We start from the raw sequence: 15,260 nt of genomic DNA on the forward strand, positions 1-15,260 counted from the left end.
CTTTAGCTTGTATCTCTAGTATCACCTTCCACTGCACCCAGTCACCAACGTCCCGTGAATCCCACACCTGCATGGTCAGGCACCCAAGGGTGACATGAACAGGGAGAAATGTCCTTAATCCCCTGACTCATGATTCACCCAAGAGCTCCTTGAATCTGCAAGAGCAGAAATCGTTAACATTTTGTTAATAATGTGGGATATGAGTGGAGTGTGGGGATGTTTAGGCTCTCTGTGTTTCTGAGCCTGGTGCCTCAGTAATCAGCCCAGACAGCACACAAATACTCCAGCCTGCAATCCCTGCACCATCTGGATAAAAACTGGTTAATTGACAACACTAATGTTATTTTCAGCTCAGTACAGCTAAAATAGTGTCAAGCCTTCTCCCACAAGTACTCTCTACTTTATCTATTACGCTATTATCTGCCTGTATGTAATCATCTTTGACTCAGACCTTTCCCTAGCCCTTTATGGTCAGACTATGTCTAAATCTGTCCATACAGCTAAAACTCCCATCTCCTCAAATCTCAATTACTGCAACATCCTTTCCCTTGGCCTTGAAAAATATAACCTTGTCTTGCTCATATTTATTGAGAACACTACTACAGTGACCATTTTTCTTGGTCTGTCATTCTCACCGTGTTATTCCACTCTTTTCACCCCTGTGCTGGCTCAGCCTACTCCATCATGTGGATCCTCACCTACCTGTCTTTATTTTAGAACCCTTGGCAGCCTGTCTGCTTCCATTTCCATTCCCTGCTGACATCTAACTGCAGCTCCAATCAGCTCACCACACCAGTAATACATTCAAACATGTTCTTTTGTGCATTCTTTTTGCTGCCTTTTATTTCCAAGGAGCCTATAAACAGCCCAAAAGTTCCTGGCAATTCTCCCTGAAACCTCTCCTTAAAACTTTTCTTTCCTGTAATGTCTACAATAGAGGGTCACAGTTCTTTATGCTGCCTCTCCTGCCCATATTCCTCATTTCATACTTTGTAAAGCATAAAAAGTATTGACCCTGATGCACACCAGGCTCTTGTAGCACTATGGTAATACAAATCATAAATACACACGTAGAACTGAGATGCCAGGGGGAACTAAGTTATTATGAGATTGATGATATTAAAGTGAAATTTGAAAGCACAGTACCTGATAATAATATTAACTTGTTTTCCTGCTATTCTGGAGAAAAGACTGAGTGGAGGTGGGGAGTCTGCCTCTTCAAATCAAGCCCATGGGTCAAGTTAAAGATGATTTTTGTCTATTTACCACACAATAAAATTTTTTTCTCACTGTTTTCATTTGCTGTCGTGACAGATAAAATGGAAAGGACAATGCAGTGTTAAATATCACAAATCCATAGGTGTGTCTGTATGTTCACGTGTGTACATTTTTTTCCTTTTATGAGTTAGATATTAGAAAAGATATGGTATATCAATGATTATTTTGCTTTTATAGCACAGTGCCACTTACACCCTTTGTTTCCTGTCATTGTCCTTTGTTTGCTAACCTGATGTTTATTTTTGTCTCTGCTAAATAAAGACCTCCAGATTTAATCCTTTTAAGCTGTACCTTAAGACCTCTTTAACCTATTTCTGCCTGGCTTTCTCCTCAATTAGCCTAATTGTTTCTTTATCAAGTAACATGTCACCAAATAAAACACATATAGCACCCTAAAAAAAAAAACCCTGCCCCTTGCTGCTTGGCTCACAATAGCAATAAGGTGAGTTATATAAGAAGCTTCTTGTATTTCTGGATCCTGCGACTCCCAAGGGCCGGAAATAGCAATTGTATTTTGGGAAGCATTTTCAGAAACACCGACTGAATACTTGTTAATGTGACTTCAGGCAGTTGATAGCTTGATTTTGGATACCTGGGTTTGCACACACAGCACTGCTGTCACCAAAACCTGGCACAGCAACTGATGCAATATATATAATATATACCTGTCTATGTGTATGTACATAAACACTAGACACATACTGATTCCTTGTCTTCAAACACAGAAAATTAGTATGAGGTATTTGTTGATCCTATATTTAGGTAGGAAAAAACCCCCCTTATTTTCTCTATGCAAATATTAGAAGCAGTTAGTGTGTTTTATTTGAGAAATAGCTGCATTTCACAGGAAGGCAAACTCATTCTCATATGTATCATGCCTAATTTGCATAGTACATAAAGGTTTTGAGAGAAATGGAGTATTTGGATTAGAGGAATCAAACAAATGGAAGTTAGTAATATCTACTGAATTACCTGATCTGTTAGTGGAATTAATTCCAGTAGAACAATGCCACAAATTAAGATAAATAGAAGAAAATCTTCTCAAAACAAATAGCACACAGAAGCACGAGCTTCCAGTACACTTTCTATTGCAAACTGCAACAGAAAATTATTTGTTAAATGTATAAATATAGCTTGTAAAAGACAAGGACCCTTTAGACTAATACCTGTTAGGGGCTTTGCTCTGTGCTCTGAAGTTCTGTGAAGGGCTGAGGTTTCACCCCAAACACCCTCCTCCTATTGTCAAAGTCCACACACGTGAAGCTTTAACTACAGTAGTGTCTGAATCGCTTCAAATTCAGCATGTAAGGATTATTTTAATCATCATTTTAAGTATGTGAATGAGCACGACAGAGACAGGCTGTCATGGCAGAGTTAATGCGTGCTCCATTCAGAAATATTCTTTGTCTTATAGTTCAAGAGCCACAGCAGTTGATAGGGCAGGACAGGAAGCCAGCGTTTCCTACTCACAGTGGAATATCTGTGAATTTTGAAAACACAGCACAGCCCCTTTCAGCTGTCACCCCACAGCAAAGAGGAGGCAGCTTCAAAATTCAGACAAGCTCCAGACAGCAGACTGCAGCTGCTGAATGGCAAAGAGTCCCAAGGTCATGGACCAGACGAGAGCCTGCAGAAGGACCGGCATTTTGAAAGCCTTTCCTTTTTGAATAGTGCATCTATTTAGATCATACATTTTTCTTGATTTCCATGATAGTATTTGCTGTCCTGTTGTTAACAGCAGTGAGTGCTTGTGCACAATAGGCAACCAATGAGTGGACAAGCTGTTTCAGGCACCACTGCTCACCAGAGCTTTACTGATTTCTGTTTCTCTAAAGCGCAGTTGATCCAATAATTTGGAAGAAATTCTTCACTATCAGGTGTTAGTGATGACCTTCTTGTTGGATTCAAGCCTCTGTCAGCAGAGGCTGCCAGTGCATGGTTCAAGGAACTGAGAGGAGGTTTGAATTCTCCAAAGTTCATGCTTTATTGATTCTGGTTTAATTCAAATGTCCCTTGACCATGTTTTGTAGGCAAAATGGATCTAATCTTGTTATTCTGATGTGTTAATCTTTATAATGAAAAGGAAAACACACCACCGTAGTCAGTTTGCCTAAGTATTCATGGTGGGAAGAAGAGAAATTTGGTTTCAAATGCAGTTTTCTTCCCCATTGTTAGAGAAAATTACCATGTACGGGCAGGATTAAAACCAACTGGCATTCATGGTGTTAGCAGGAACCTTCACTGCAGCAATCAATGAAGATCTTAAGTCCTGTGGGACCAAGGATCATTCCTGTGGGACCAAGGATCATTCGGGTGGGACCAAGGATCATTCCTGTGGGACTGAAAGAGCTGTGGATCATTTGGCCTGGCACATCTTTGCACTCTGGTGAACAGGAGAAAATAATTTTATTATGAAGCAGCATTTCTTTGGTTGCTCTAATGAGTAACCCTCTCTAAGCTCTGCAAAATCATTGAGACAAAGCGGGGTCTCAGCAGCCCTGAATGTCACATCAGGTGCTGATATAGGTTCTTCAGACAATTAGCAAATCTTCAAGCAGCCACCTGAAAAAAAATTGCTTTTATTGGAGCTAATGCAGTCATTTCTTACATGAAGCGTCTTGTGAATAATTCTTGCTGGAAAAATTGTACATGATTTCTTTTCATTTATATTTTAATGCAATTTATTATACAACAGCAACCCTCATTCAGGGTTCAGAAGATCAGAGCACTTAGAGTAATCTTCACAGCACTTTTTATCTCCAGTACAGCTTACATTCACAGCATGAAAAGAATAAGAAGTTAATGTACCAAATCAGAAGGTCTCTGTGTGGCAGTGTTAATCTCAGTGTTGAGTATTATTTATTAGTAGACTTATGGTAGCATCTGTAGACCAGGGCCTCATAGTTTGGGCATAAAATACATAAAGAATATATTTGCTCTCTAGGATCGCTCAGTTTGGGTTTGAGTTTGAGGATGGTTTGAGGATGTGGACAAGAGGTATTACGGCTGTAAACACTTCCACAGCCAGAGGCAAAACTTCTCACGGTTATTGTGGGTGCTGACAAGAAGAAAAGTGCTCAGCACCACCAGCAAGAGCTCAGCACCACTACCGAGGCCTCTTGTCCAACCCGAGTCTTAAGTTCTCATGAACTCCTGCATCTACTGACCAGTATTTCTGTTTTAGCTTGCCCAGGGTAGACCCTTATTGGTATTTAAGACACCTCACTCTTTTCTAGACTTTTTTTTTAGAAATTTGCTATCTATCTATCTATCTATCTAATCTATGTCTATACCTGTATCTATACACCCCAATCTCTCTATCTCCCTGTCTCTCAGTCTCAGGGAATAGAAAGAAACAGTCATTAATTTGGAGTTTAGCACCAAAACCTGAGCTCAGCCTAAATAACTTTCTGGGCAGATGTGCCAGGGCCAGGTGTCCCCCCAGGAGCAGGTGCTGCCTGCCCATCAGTGCAGATGGCAGCAGAAGAGAGGCAGGGCTGGTGCAGGGGCTGTAGCCTCATGCGGTACCAGCAGGGAGCAAATCCTGCACATCTGCCTCTCCCACCAGGAGGGTCATCCAGGCAGGACCATGAGACAAGTGCCAGCTTCTTGCCAGGTGCTTGCTCTGCTCCCAGAGAGGTGTAAATCAGGGGTTACCCTGCAGCAGGGAGTGGAATAGCTCCTGATTTACAACATCCTACACAAGAGGAGAGCTTGACCTTACACTTCAAGATCAGGGCAGCTTCCTTTGTTGAAAGCTTCTTAAGACAGACATGTAATCAATCCTGGGGAGCCACTGAGCAGCAGGGCTCAGGTTCTGCATAAGTCAGGGCTATGCTTCCCAGGGAAATCGTCTGATCCAGGCTCCCATGACATGTGTTCCTAGGCACTCCCTGCCTACTGTATAATACTGTGTTTTTCTGTTTTTCTTTTGTTATAAATGGGCTGCTTTAGGTTAATACAATCCACAAAGAGAATTTTTCCATAGTAAGTCTGGCTTACCTATGCTACTAACCTTTCAGTGAGACAGGCTTTCAGTGAGCTCAGGTCTTTGGAAATTTTGGACTTTATAGGCATTTGATGTTATTTTAAAATCCAAGAGGAAAAGCTTACTGCCTTGCCACTGTTTTTTCACGACCGTAATTATGAGGGCAGTCTGGTGAGGTAACTTGTATGGAAAATAAATGATGGCTTTCAACAGTGAGTGCTGTCAGACACTTCATTCCTTGTAACTATTTTAGAAATCCAAATTCAGTTTGCACTGCCAAAGTACCACATGCTGCTCTTATTTATGTTTGTATAAATCCCATACTGTACCACTGCCTTCAGGAGATCTATTGTGTGTTTACACTGCCTGGTGTAAACCAGAATTTGGGTCACAGTGTAAGTCATGTCACTGCTCCAGTAAACACAGCAGGAGAACCATGCAGTTATGTTTAGTTCTACAACTCACTAGCCCTTACTAGCTGTAACTATTTGCCTTAATGACAGAGAATGAAGTGAGTGAGAGTGAGGGCAGGATGACATTTCCAGCATCTTCACACTTTAAACAGAGGGAAGAAAAGGCAAACTACAGACAAAGATAGGTTTTTCCCAGAAAAAACAGACAATTAATTGTCATTAACTGTTACAGCCTGACACCACCCAGGACTGCAGTGCTTGAATGTTTGTCTGTGGTCATCCTGCCTTTGCCCTGCACTTCCCTGTGCTCCAGCCCAAGCTGCTGCAGAGCCAGGGAGAGGCAGCAGCCCTGTGCTCAGGCTGCAACCCAAGCAGGGCATTGGTCATTGTGGTTATGTGCCAACTCCCCAAAAGACACGTTTACTAAGGAGTAGTTACAAATACAACCAGCAAGATAATAATAATAATTATACTTACTCCTGTTCTTCTTCCAACAACACCTCCGTGGCAAGTAAGGATCATCATTCCCTCTTGAAGCATGAGGAATGGGAAACAGAGGGGTGAAAAGCTCTACCAGCTCAAAAGGTAGACAAAAAAACCGGAGTGAGAACAAGTGTGTACATAACAGAGGTACAGGATAAACTGCTTTCCAAAAATTCTGTTGGAAACAGTTGGCTTTTGAAAACAACCTCCACACAGCGTTTGCAACCCAAACCATGCAGAACTGAAAAGATGAAGTGTGTATTGATGCAGACAAAAGGAAGAATGAAAAAAAGACATTTTTGCTATTTTTATTAATATCCCAAAGAGAAGCATGCAAGCAGTAGCCTCCTCTGCCATCAGTGGCTGCTGTGCTGCTGGCCTGGAGGGCTTGGGTGCCTCTGGATCCCAGATCTGTGTCAGACCTGCCATTCTCTGAAGCTCCTGTGCCCTGACAGGACACAGCTCTCGACAGAAAAGCTGCTGAAATGGTGCCAGTGTTCAGACCCAAACAAACTCACCTTTGTCCTCACCACAGACTCACTCACTCAGGGGCATTTCTCCCCCTCTCTGCTGTCCAGAGGCAAGGCAGCGTTTCTGCCTTACTCAGACACTTGCTGAGTCCTACAGCATGTTCTGGGCAATTGTTTTGTTTCCTTTGCTGGAAAAACCATCTTTTCTCTTCCTCACCCTGGTCTCATACAAGCACACGTCAAACTGGAGATGAAGCTGGTTAGGGTCATTCCCCTCCAAACCTCAGGCTCCGTGGGATCTGCCTTTACCACCAGGATCAAGGATCTCTGACAAGCCTGGAGTGGTTGCAGCTGGGGGTGTCTCCTGCCCATCTGCACACCTGCAGCAGAGCCTGTGCCTGGCTGCTTTAAACCCTCACCTCCCATCTCATTTTGGCTTCAGCACCTGTTTTCAGAACAGGCTCCTAGAAGGGCCCACTCCAGGACAGGAATGTCCTTGCCAAACTCCTCTCTCCAGCAAGGAATCCCCCAGGAGATTTCCTCAGGCCTTCAGTGCCCACAGTGTGCCTGGGACAAAGGGCAGCAACAACACATCACCACCAGGAAGCTGGCGTGGTGTCTGGCTCTGTTAAATTGAGGCAATTTTAGCTCCAGATTCTATTTGTGCATTTATTTAACATTGCTAAAGTTTTCCTCTCAGCCCGGCCTCCCCCAGGACAGGCGCCATCTCTCCCACATGACAATTTCTGTGTCAAAGGAGTGACATTCTGTACCCACCACTGCCCTTGCAGGTGTCACAGAATAAGCAAGATCCCCTTCTCACTGCCTCACACTTGCCATTTACACACAAGAACTGTCACTTAAATAAACATCGTGCTATGTAAAAAAAACCCAACAGAGATTCATTTCACATTCACCTATAATTACACTTGAAAAGGACAGTGGGCCTCAGCAATCCCACCTTAAAATAAAATTAAAGCCTGCTTAAATTCTCTGTCTGGCCCACTGCTCCTACCAACAGCACACATGCATTTGTACATGTTATTAGATTGACGTTGTAGCATCCTGGACAAATCAAATTAATTCAAATATCTGTGGGTACAAAACACTGTAGCTGATAAATGAGCACATAAAGATATGCAATTTTCCCCTGGCAGTTTATTATGGTATGAAGAAAAAAACATTCTGTGCTTGAAGCTGACGTTATATTACAAATGTATTGCGAAGTATGATGTGACTATTAAAATATGATTACACAAAGTATGAACATTTTAAGAAGTTTACAGTACAGCGAATCTTTTATAAACAGACTCTTAAATATACAGAGGACAATAGTAGCTGACAGAAAAACATCAAAAATTAACTATTAATGTTTATAGACTTTTCCCCTGGAAAAAAGTCTTACATTAAAACAGAAATTATGAAAAGCCTTAAAACCAGGAACAAATCACCTGTACACTACAAATATACATGGTAGAGGTGCACAAACCAGAGCTACCTTTTTACTGAAGGGTTCAGTGGCTGCAAGCTGGACAGTGCCTGCCCAGCACCTCCTGTCCAGTGTGGCCACCACGGGCCACGCCACGCCCGTGACCCCAGGCACACACGGGCCAGCAGCTGGAAGGTCACGAGCACACACTCCCTGCAGGACAGTGGCACAGCGACCTGCTGGAGTGTACCAAGCTGAGAACATGCCCAGGATGTGGCAAATGGATCTCTGCAAGCAGATCCCTGAGTGCTCTGGGTGCCTGCACAGGACCTGTGTACCAGGTTTGGTCTGCAAGACTAAGTGACGAGGGAATCAGCAGCTCCTTTTAGGGATTTTATTTATTTTTTTTTAATGCAACTTTTCAATCTTTCCTCTTGATATGGGAGAGTAGATGCCACATTTGATTTCTGCTTAGTCTGGTTGCAATGACACCCCTAGATCATGTGTTAAGTTATGTCAAAAACATAAGTATTTTATGCTGTAATACACAGTATTACTGAAACTAACAATATTATTTGCATATTTATAACAAGGTATAATGAAATCCCTATAATAAAACCAGAAGTTATGCTATAGATTTATTTACAGGGAGTCCAGCAAAGAAGTATAAATACTTCTACATTTAAGGTTTAGGAAAACATAATTTACAAAATATTCAAATATATACAGTCGTCTGAAAAACTGCCAATATTAAACTTTGATGCAGGCAAAGAATTGGCTGAGTCTATTCCCTCTGTATTGAACGAGGCAGTGGCTTTCACGGGTTGTCTGTTCTGTTCAAAGCCATATGTGTGTTATTTACAATGAGGCTGCCTCTCTCCGAGCTAAACGTGTCCAGAGCTTTGAGCGTGCTGTCCCAAAATGTCATCTATCATTGTCAGATTGTTCAACCACTCCTCGTCGTTGCTGCCGCTGTTCTTCATGAGAGAGTCGAGGAAGTCAGTGTCGCTGCAGTTGGCTGGCATGATGGAATTGCTGTGCTGGGACACAAAGTCATACTGGGGCAGCTCAGCAGCCGTGCCCATCCTGCTGAAGGCGTCGGGCTGGCCGGTGGAAGGGTAGCTTGGCGGGCCAAGGCCCGGGGCAGGATTGAGGTGGTTAAAACTGGACACTCCTTGCGGGACCGATTTCATAACATTCATAGCTGGCAACGGTCCCCTGGTTAAATTGTGTCTCAAGTTCTGATTACTCATTGAGCTCAAGCCCTGGCCAGACTGTCCCATGCTCAGTTTCTGCATCTGCCTGACCTGGATGCCGGGAGCGATCTGGTTTGGTGGCACCACAGCCTGCTGGGAGAACGCCTGACCCGGCGTGCTCGGCCTCACGCTCTGCTTGGAGAACACGGCGTTCCCGGAGAACTGCTGCATGCTGCTGTCCATTTGGCTTTGATTTGGCATTCTTGGCACAGTAGTTGGCGTCCACATCTGGGCAGATGAGTTGGGGTAGACGTTGGGGATTCTTGGCATGCTTGGCTGCCTCAAGTGTTGCTGTGTTGCAGAGTGATTTGCTAAGGAGCCGGAACTGAAGCCTCCCATCGGCATTCCCGGCTTCGCAGTGGAGTGGCTGTGAACAGTTTGGCACCCCGAGTTCATGCCCAGTGAGTTCTGGCTTGGCCGCAGCGGGATGTTAAAGTCAGAATTAGGTGGGAAAATCCCCTGCTGCTTGCCAGGGTTGGGTGGGATCATCACCATGGTCCCGCTGCTCTGGCTGGCGGTGGCTGGGGCCATGCCAGAGCCCAGGGTGCTCTGGAGCATGGCGGGGTTTGACGGCAGCATGCGGTGGTTGGGCGGAGGAGCTGGGATCACCTGGTTGCAGTCAGCAGGAATGGGCTGCTGCACGGCTGTGGACAAAGAGACACGTTAGCTGGTGAGCACAGATTCACCCTGGAAACATGGCAAAACCTTTAAAAACTGCTGCTCTGTCTATCTTTTGTGTCACAGGGGCTTCTCCTTTGTGTTCTTTGTAACAAAGTTATACTGGAGCCACAGGGAAACGGGGGAATCTCATGATACGTGATAAAATGCAAAATGCTTTTAATTCAGGGCAGAGAATCATTAAGTGTCTCTATTTAACCAGACACCAGGCCCTGGCACCTCAAGGATTTTCAGACCATTTTCGGGTCATTTCCTCCCTTACCTTGAAACTGGTTTATCTGCTGGGCCGCAAACAAGCTCCTCTGTTCAGATGTTACTCCCAGCATGTTTTGTCTCTGCTTTTCCTGGAAAATAAAGGGAGTAATATTGAAGCTGCAGTCTCTTGACAAACAAAAGAGCAGTGGACACTTGAAGTGTACCCACTATCATTAACAACCTCTCCCATACACCCTTTACCCCCCTACTCTGATGAGATTCAGCCCACACAGTTCATTTCAGATTGCATCTTAATTTCTTAATTTTCTGGGGAGCTCTCTGGGGATGGTGGAGCTCCCTCTGTGTTAGAGTGGCCCAGGAAAAGTTGAAGACAAGTGATGGCAGGGAGGCAGAGTCGGGTTTGAAAGGGAGTTTGATCAAGGAGCAGCACAGGATTCATTGAGGGTTTTACTGAGCTACTTCTCATCTCATTTCCTATCCACAGAAATGAGCCTCTGTGACCCAAATCCAGCGGCACATTCAGAAAGTCAGAGGCACATGGTCAGAGCTGCTTTACCCAATTCATTTGTGGGATTTCCCCATCCCAGCTTCCTCACACAGCCTGTTGCAAACCTCCTACAGGGGCTTCTGTTGCTAGAGAGACCAGTCAAGTCCTGGACAAACTGGAGCCCAGCATCTGCTCTGCCAAATCCCCAGGGAACCAGAGACAGAAATGCAAGCCTGGAGAACATCTCCCTGGGGCTGACTCACTTCCCAAGCCTCCCTTCTCTGCATCTTCCCACCCAACTCTGTGGCTGACCAAAAATGATGTCAGGGATGTGGAGGTGACCAAATCCTTCCCTTGCATATGAGTGGGCAGATCAGCACTCAGCTCTGGCAGAGCAGCACTTGGCCTTGGCCTCTCTTGGCCTTATCCTAGACTCACCACAGCCTTAGTCTGACTCAGCCTAGAAATTCCAGGGTCACTCTTAGTGTTTGCTGACTGATGATTTCCTCGTTCCAGCTAGTCCTGCCCTTCCCAGCGCTGTGGACAGCACAGCAACCCACAGAGGCCCTGGGCATCCTACCTGCATCAGCTGCCGTTTCATGATTTGCTGCTTCAGTAAATGGTTCCTCATGGTGTAGCCATTGACCGCTGCCGGTGCCGGCACCGAGCCGCTGCTCGGGATGGAGCCCGGCTCCTGCAGCCTGGCAACAATTCCAGCGTTCTGATCCTGCCAACAAAGAGGAGAAAAGAGAAAATTAATCTCATCAGGGAGGTAACAACAGGAGCCCTTATCCTCTCTGCTGATGGCCTCTCTTCAGTCTTCAGCTGTCCCAAGGCCAAAACACCTCATGGACTCACATGGCCCTGTGTGTTACAGCGAGGACAGTGAGAGGAGAGGGAGTGCTCTGATTTCTAAGGATCAGCACAAGAAGAAGTGAGAAAAGCTAAAGGTTAATCCAAAATTCCTCGTGAGTCGCCCAAGGCCTTGGGGACCCATTCACTACCACTGCTGCAGTCCCTGGGCTGCCTGGCTGCCAGAAAGGGTGTGAGTAAAGCACCACATTTCTCACAACTTCTCCAACTGTTACATTGAAAGAAGGAAAGTTGCATCAGGGTAGGATTTGGCATGTGAATGTAAAGGAAAAACCTACAGGAAAAGAACAAACTAAAGGCATAGGAACAGAAAAGATGCCATCAGACCCGGGATTCAGAGAGATAAGGAAGATGTGGGCCTGAGACTGAAGTGGTTCTTGTGGGTTTCAAGATTGGATGAACAAGAAAAGGTCACTGTCAAAGGAGAGAAGAACATACAAAAACGCAGGGCCAGGTCATGCCTGGGTACAAATCAGTAATAAATGCAGTGAGCCCTGCTCCTGCCTGGCACAAACCAGCCTCTTTCTAAGTCCTCAGTGAAAGATCCAAATTGACTTTGACAGCTGAGCTCTTGCCTCCAAAGAAAGAGTATGGTGGGGAGGAGAGAAAAAAAAATTACCAGAACATGGTGAAGACACAATGCAAAATAGAAAAAGAATTTTAAAAATTACTGAATTCTAAACATCTTAGGAGCTGTCAGGTATTTAGGGAAATACAAGAGAAAAAGGAGGGAAGAAGTCAAGGCCTCGCTAAGGACAAGATCCTGTGAGTGCTGTACCCAGGAACAGCAGCACCAGCGTATTCCCCATTCTCTGCTTTCACATCCAGCTTCTATATTATTTATGATGTTTTGTTATTATTGGCAGGGAGAAGTATGTATATTATATCCAGCATCCTTAGCTGGGCCATGCTTCCTTTGTTTTCAGAATGGAAGCCCACATCCTTTGTTTGAGAATCAATGTTATCAGGAGATAAGCAAGAAGAAAATGGTTGTTGCCTTCTGACATGTGACAATTAGAAGCATGTTCAGATGGAGAGAACAGGATACGAGCCATGTTTCAGAGTGGCCAGAAGGAAGCCTTGGAAGGCATTTGTCACCAGGAAAGCTCCTTGAGCCTAGGGCACCTTTCCAGAGGTTTCACCATGAGGAATCATCCAACTCCTTCCAAGACATTCTTTCTAAGAGGGATTACTGAGAAGGTCACTGAAATTACTCATTTTTATGGTGCCTCCTTTTGTTGTAGCACTTCGGTCTATTATGCAAAAGCACAATTGATGAAATGTAAATGCCTGCTAGATAATTTACTAAAAGACACAAACCTGCAGCTCATCACTGCTCTCATTATCATTCCTATTCATGGGCAGTCTCATAAGACCAGATTTTATTACCGGTGCTTTGCTTACAATTTTGCTGGACATCTCTCCTCCTCCTCCTTCCCTCCTACCCATTTTCCTCCCTCTCTCCCACAGAAAAAGAGGAGGGGAGGGAAAAGTAAATATGATTTACTACAGATGTAAATATGAAAGTTCATTTTAAGCTGGAAGTCTGCTTTCATGTCAGACAGGATTCTGCAGCCACAGTTAAGCTTTGAATAATGCAGATTGCCTCTGGGGGAATATTTGAAAGTGGAGAGATTCAGTTTGTGTACTCTGCACATGAAAGACACTGAAATGTTCATACCACCAAAATCCCTGCCATCTATCCAATTTCCTCCCAACTTGTCTTGTGGCGTGCAGAGGGCCTGTGCTTACTGAAGCAAAGGAGTTTTAGTGCAAGGACAATCATTCTGATGTCTTGCTCTGGGCTATTGCATTAACAAGTCATAACATTAAAGTCTCTTTTCCTAATCATGTCCACCTCATTCTAATTCCTCCTAAACATCATCAAGAAAATAATGTTGATTTTTCCATATTATTAATGGTAAAGAAGTGAAAATCACATTATTAATTGCAGCTCTTGTGCTGTGGTGGTACAATTGCTTAATTATATGGGATTTTCTGCAGGCACCCTATAGCAATAATGACAATCATCAAAGTTCATTTGCAAATACACTGAATGGGCTGCTGAGTTTTTCAGAGCAAAGTTGTATAACACTTAATTAGCCAGTAAAGAAACAATCTAGAGATATGCAGTTTGCTTTTGGGGAAATTAGGACAAAATAGCATAGATGAGAAGTCAAAAAGTGAATTCAAAATCCTGACTTCTACAAGTTCACATTTAGGTTACGACAAAAAAGAAAAACAGAAAGGAAAAGGAAGAAGTTCTCTCTTTTCACCACTAGTGGGAACTACTGTATTCCTGTACAATAAAAAATAACCACTCGCACGTCATGACTAAGAATAGCTATGGTGTAGTCTAAAGGACACTGCAAGCTGTACCAAAGGTTAATGAACTTTAAACATTTTTCCTTTTCATCACTTCCCAAGAAAAATCACTTTCCTTCCCCTAGTAAAACCAAGCCAAAGCAGCCATAATCTTAACTCGTCTGTAGTCTGGATTTATCCCATTATAAATCCAGGAAGACAGCAGAGAGGAGGATTCCAAAAGCTGGTGCCAAAGCTAGGAATGTTCGAAGTGGGTGCTCCCACCCAAGGGTCCGTGTGGCTGAGCTGTACAGTTATACTGGAGGGCGCAGAGAGCTTTGGGAGGTTCTGACAAAAAAAAAAAAAAAAAGGCATTTGCATGTAGGTATCAGGATTTTTCTCCTTTTCCCCTTCCCAAAACTCATATTAAAATGGGCAGAATCCCTAAGAAAATGGCACACCACACAGACCTGGAACTGGAGAGAACTGGAGAATGTGTTCATGTTGCCAGGCAGTGTCACAGCAGCTCCTGCAGCACTCCCTGGGCCAGTAAGGCCTTGGGGAAAATTACCCAGTTCTGACTTGGTCCCTCATGCACTAGTCCTGAGAGCAGGGACAGGAGAGTCACTCTCCAGGCCTGCAGGGATGTGTGACGTTTGTGTCACTGTTCAGCCACTGGCTGTGCCTGCAAAGGCCACTGCACAGCCCAGTGAAACCAGTGCCCCTGTCACTGCAGCCAGCTGCAGCCAGTGTGGCTCCAGCAGCCCTCCAGGAAGCTGCAGAATGGCACTGCAAACTGCACTGAGCCCTGCTATCCACATTTAGGAACTGACATCCTTCCAAAAATCCACTGACGAGCTCAAGCCCCAGCATCTGACTACGTAGAAAATGCAAATAAGTGCGGAGATGAATGGTTCTGTGTGAATGTGGTTGATAAACTTCAGTCCTCAATACTTAGTGATATAGCCACTAATCACTTTGTGGCTTCACTTAAGCAAGAATGAGTAAATTTATGGCCCCTAATTCCTCTGAATCCTCATTAACAAACAGTCCAAAAAGAATTTAAAAGCAAGACTTTCTGAGGATCTGAACCAGAGCTGTAATCACTCTTTGGCAAGTATGTAAAAAACCCTCTAATCTTTAATAAAGAGCATTCATTGTTTTTTAGGACTATGTGAAAACACTAAACTCATTTATCATTATTAAACTTTCCCATTTGCTCTTACTGTGTAACTCCAAAGAATATAACAAAGAAATTGTACATGTTAAACTGTATTGACTTAAGCCCAGAGCTATTGGAGATGTACAATTTATTTCAGTGAGGGCAGGAAGGGGACTGCAGGCTGCTAGACAGTCTCATTTGTCCAATGCTGAAAAGACACTTA

General features: G+C 44.0%; 1 protein-coding gene across 2 annotated transcripts in view; it reads right to left on the reverse strand.

Moving 5' to 3' along the window:
• Positions 1-7,770: 7,770 nt before the first annotated feature.
• MAMLD1 (mastermind like domain containing 1) overlaps positions 7,771-15,260 on the reverse strand; it is a 213,936-nt gene continuing 206,446 nt past the window's right edge. For both annotated transcript variants that reach the window (XM_063416972.1, XM_063416971.1), the window contains 3 exons: positions 11,279-11,425; positions 10,258-10,339; positions 7,771-9,961 (listed from right to left, as the gene is read on the reverse strand). In XM_063416972.1, the coding sequence (XP_063273042.1) occupies positions 8,946-9,961; positions 10,258-10,339; positions 11,279-11,425 (1,245 nt within the window). In that variant the 3' untranslated portion in view covers positions 7,771-8,945. The remainder of the gene's footprint in view (positions 9,962-10,257; positions 10,340-11,278; positions 11,426-15,260) is intronic.

This window comes from Prinia subflava, chromosome 20 (assembly GCF_021018805.1).
Source record: "Prinia subflava isolate CZ2003 ecotype Zambia chromosome 20, Cam_Psub_1.2, whole genome shotgun sequence".
In the NCBI taxonomy this organism is placed as follows: Eukaryota; Metazoa; Chordata; class Aves; order Passeriformes; family Cisticolidae; genus Prinia; species Prinia subflava.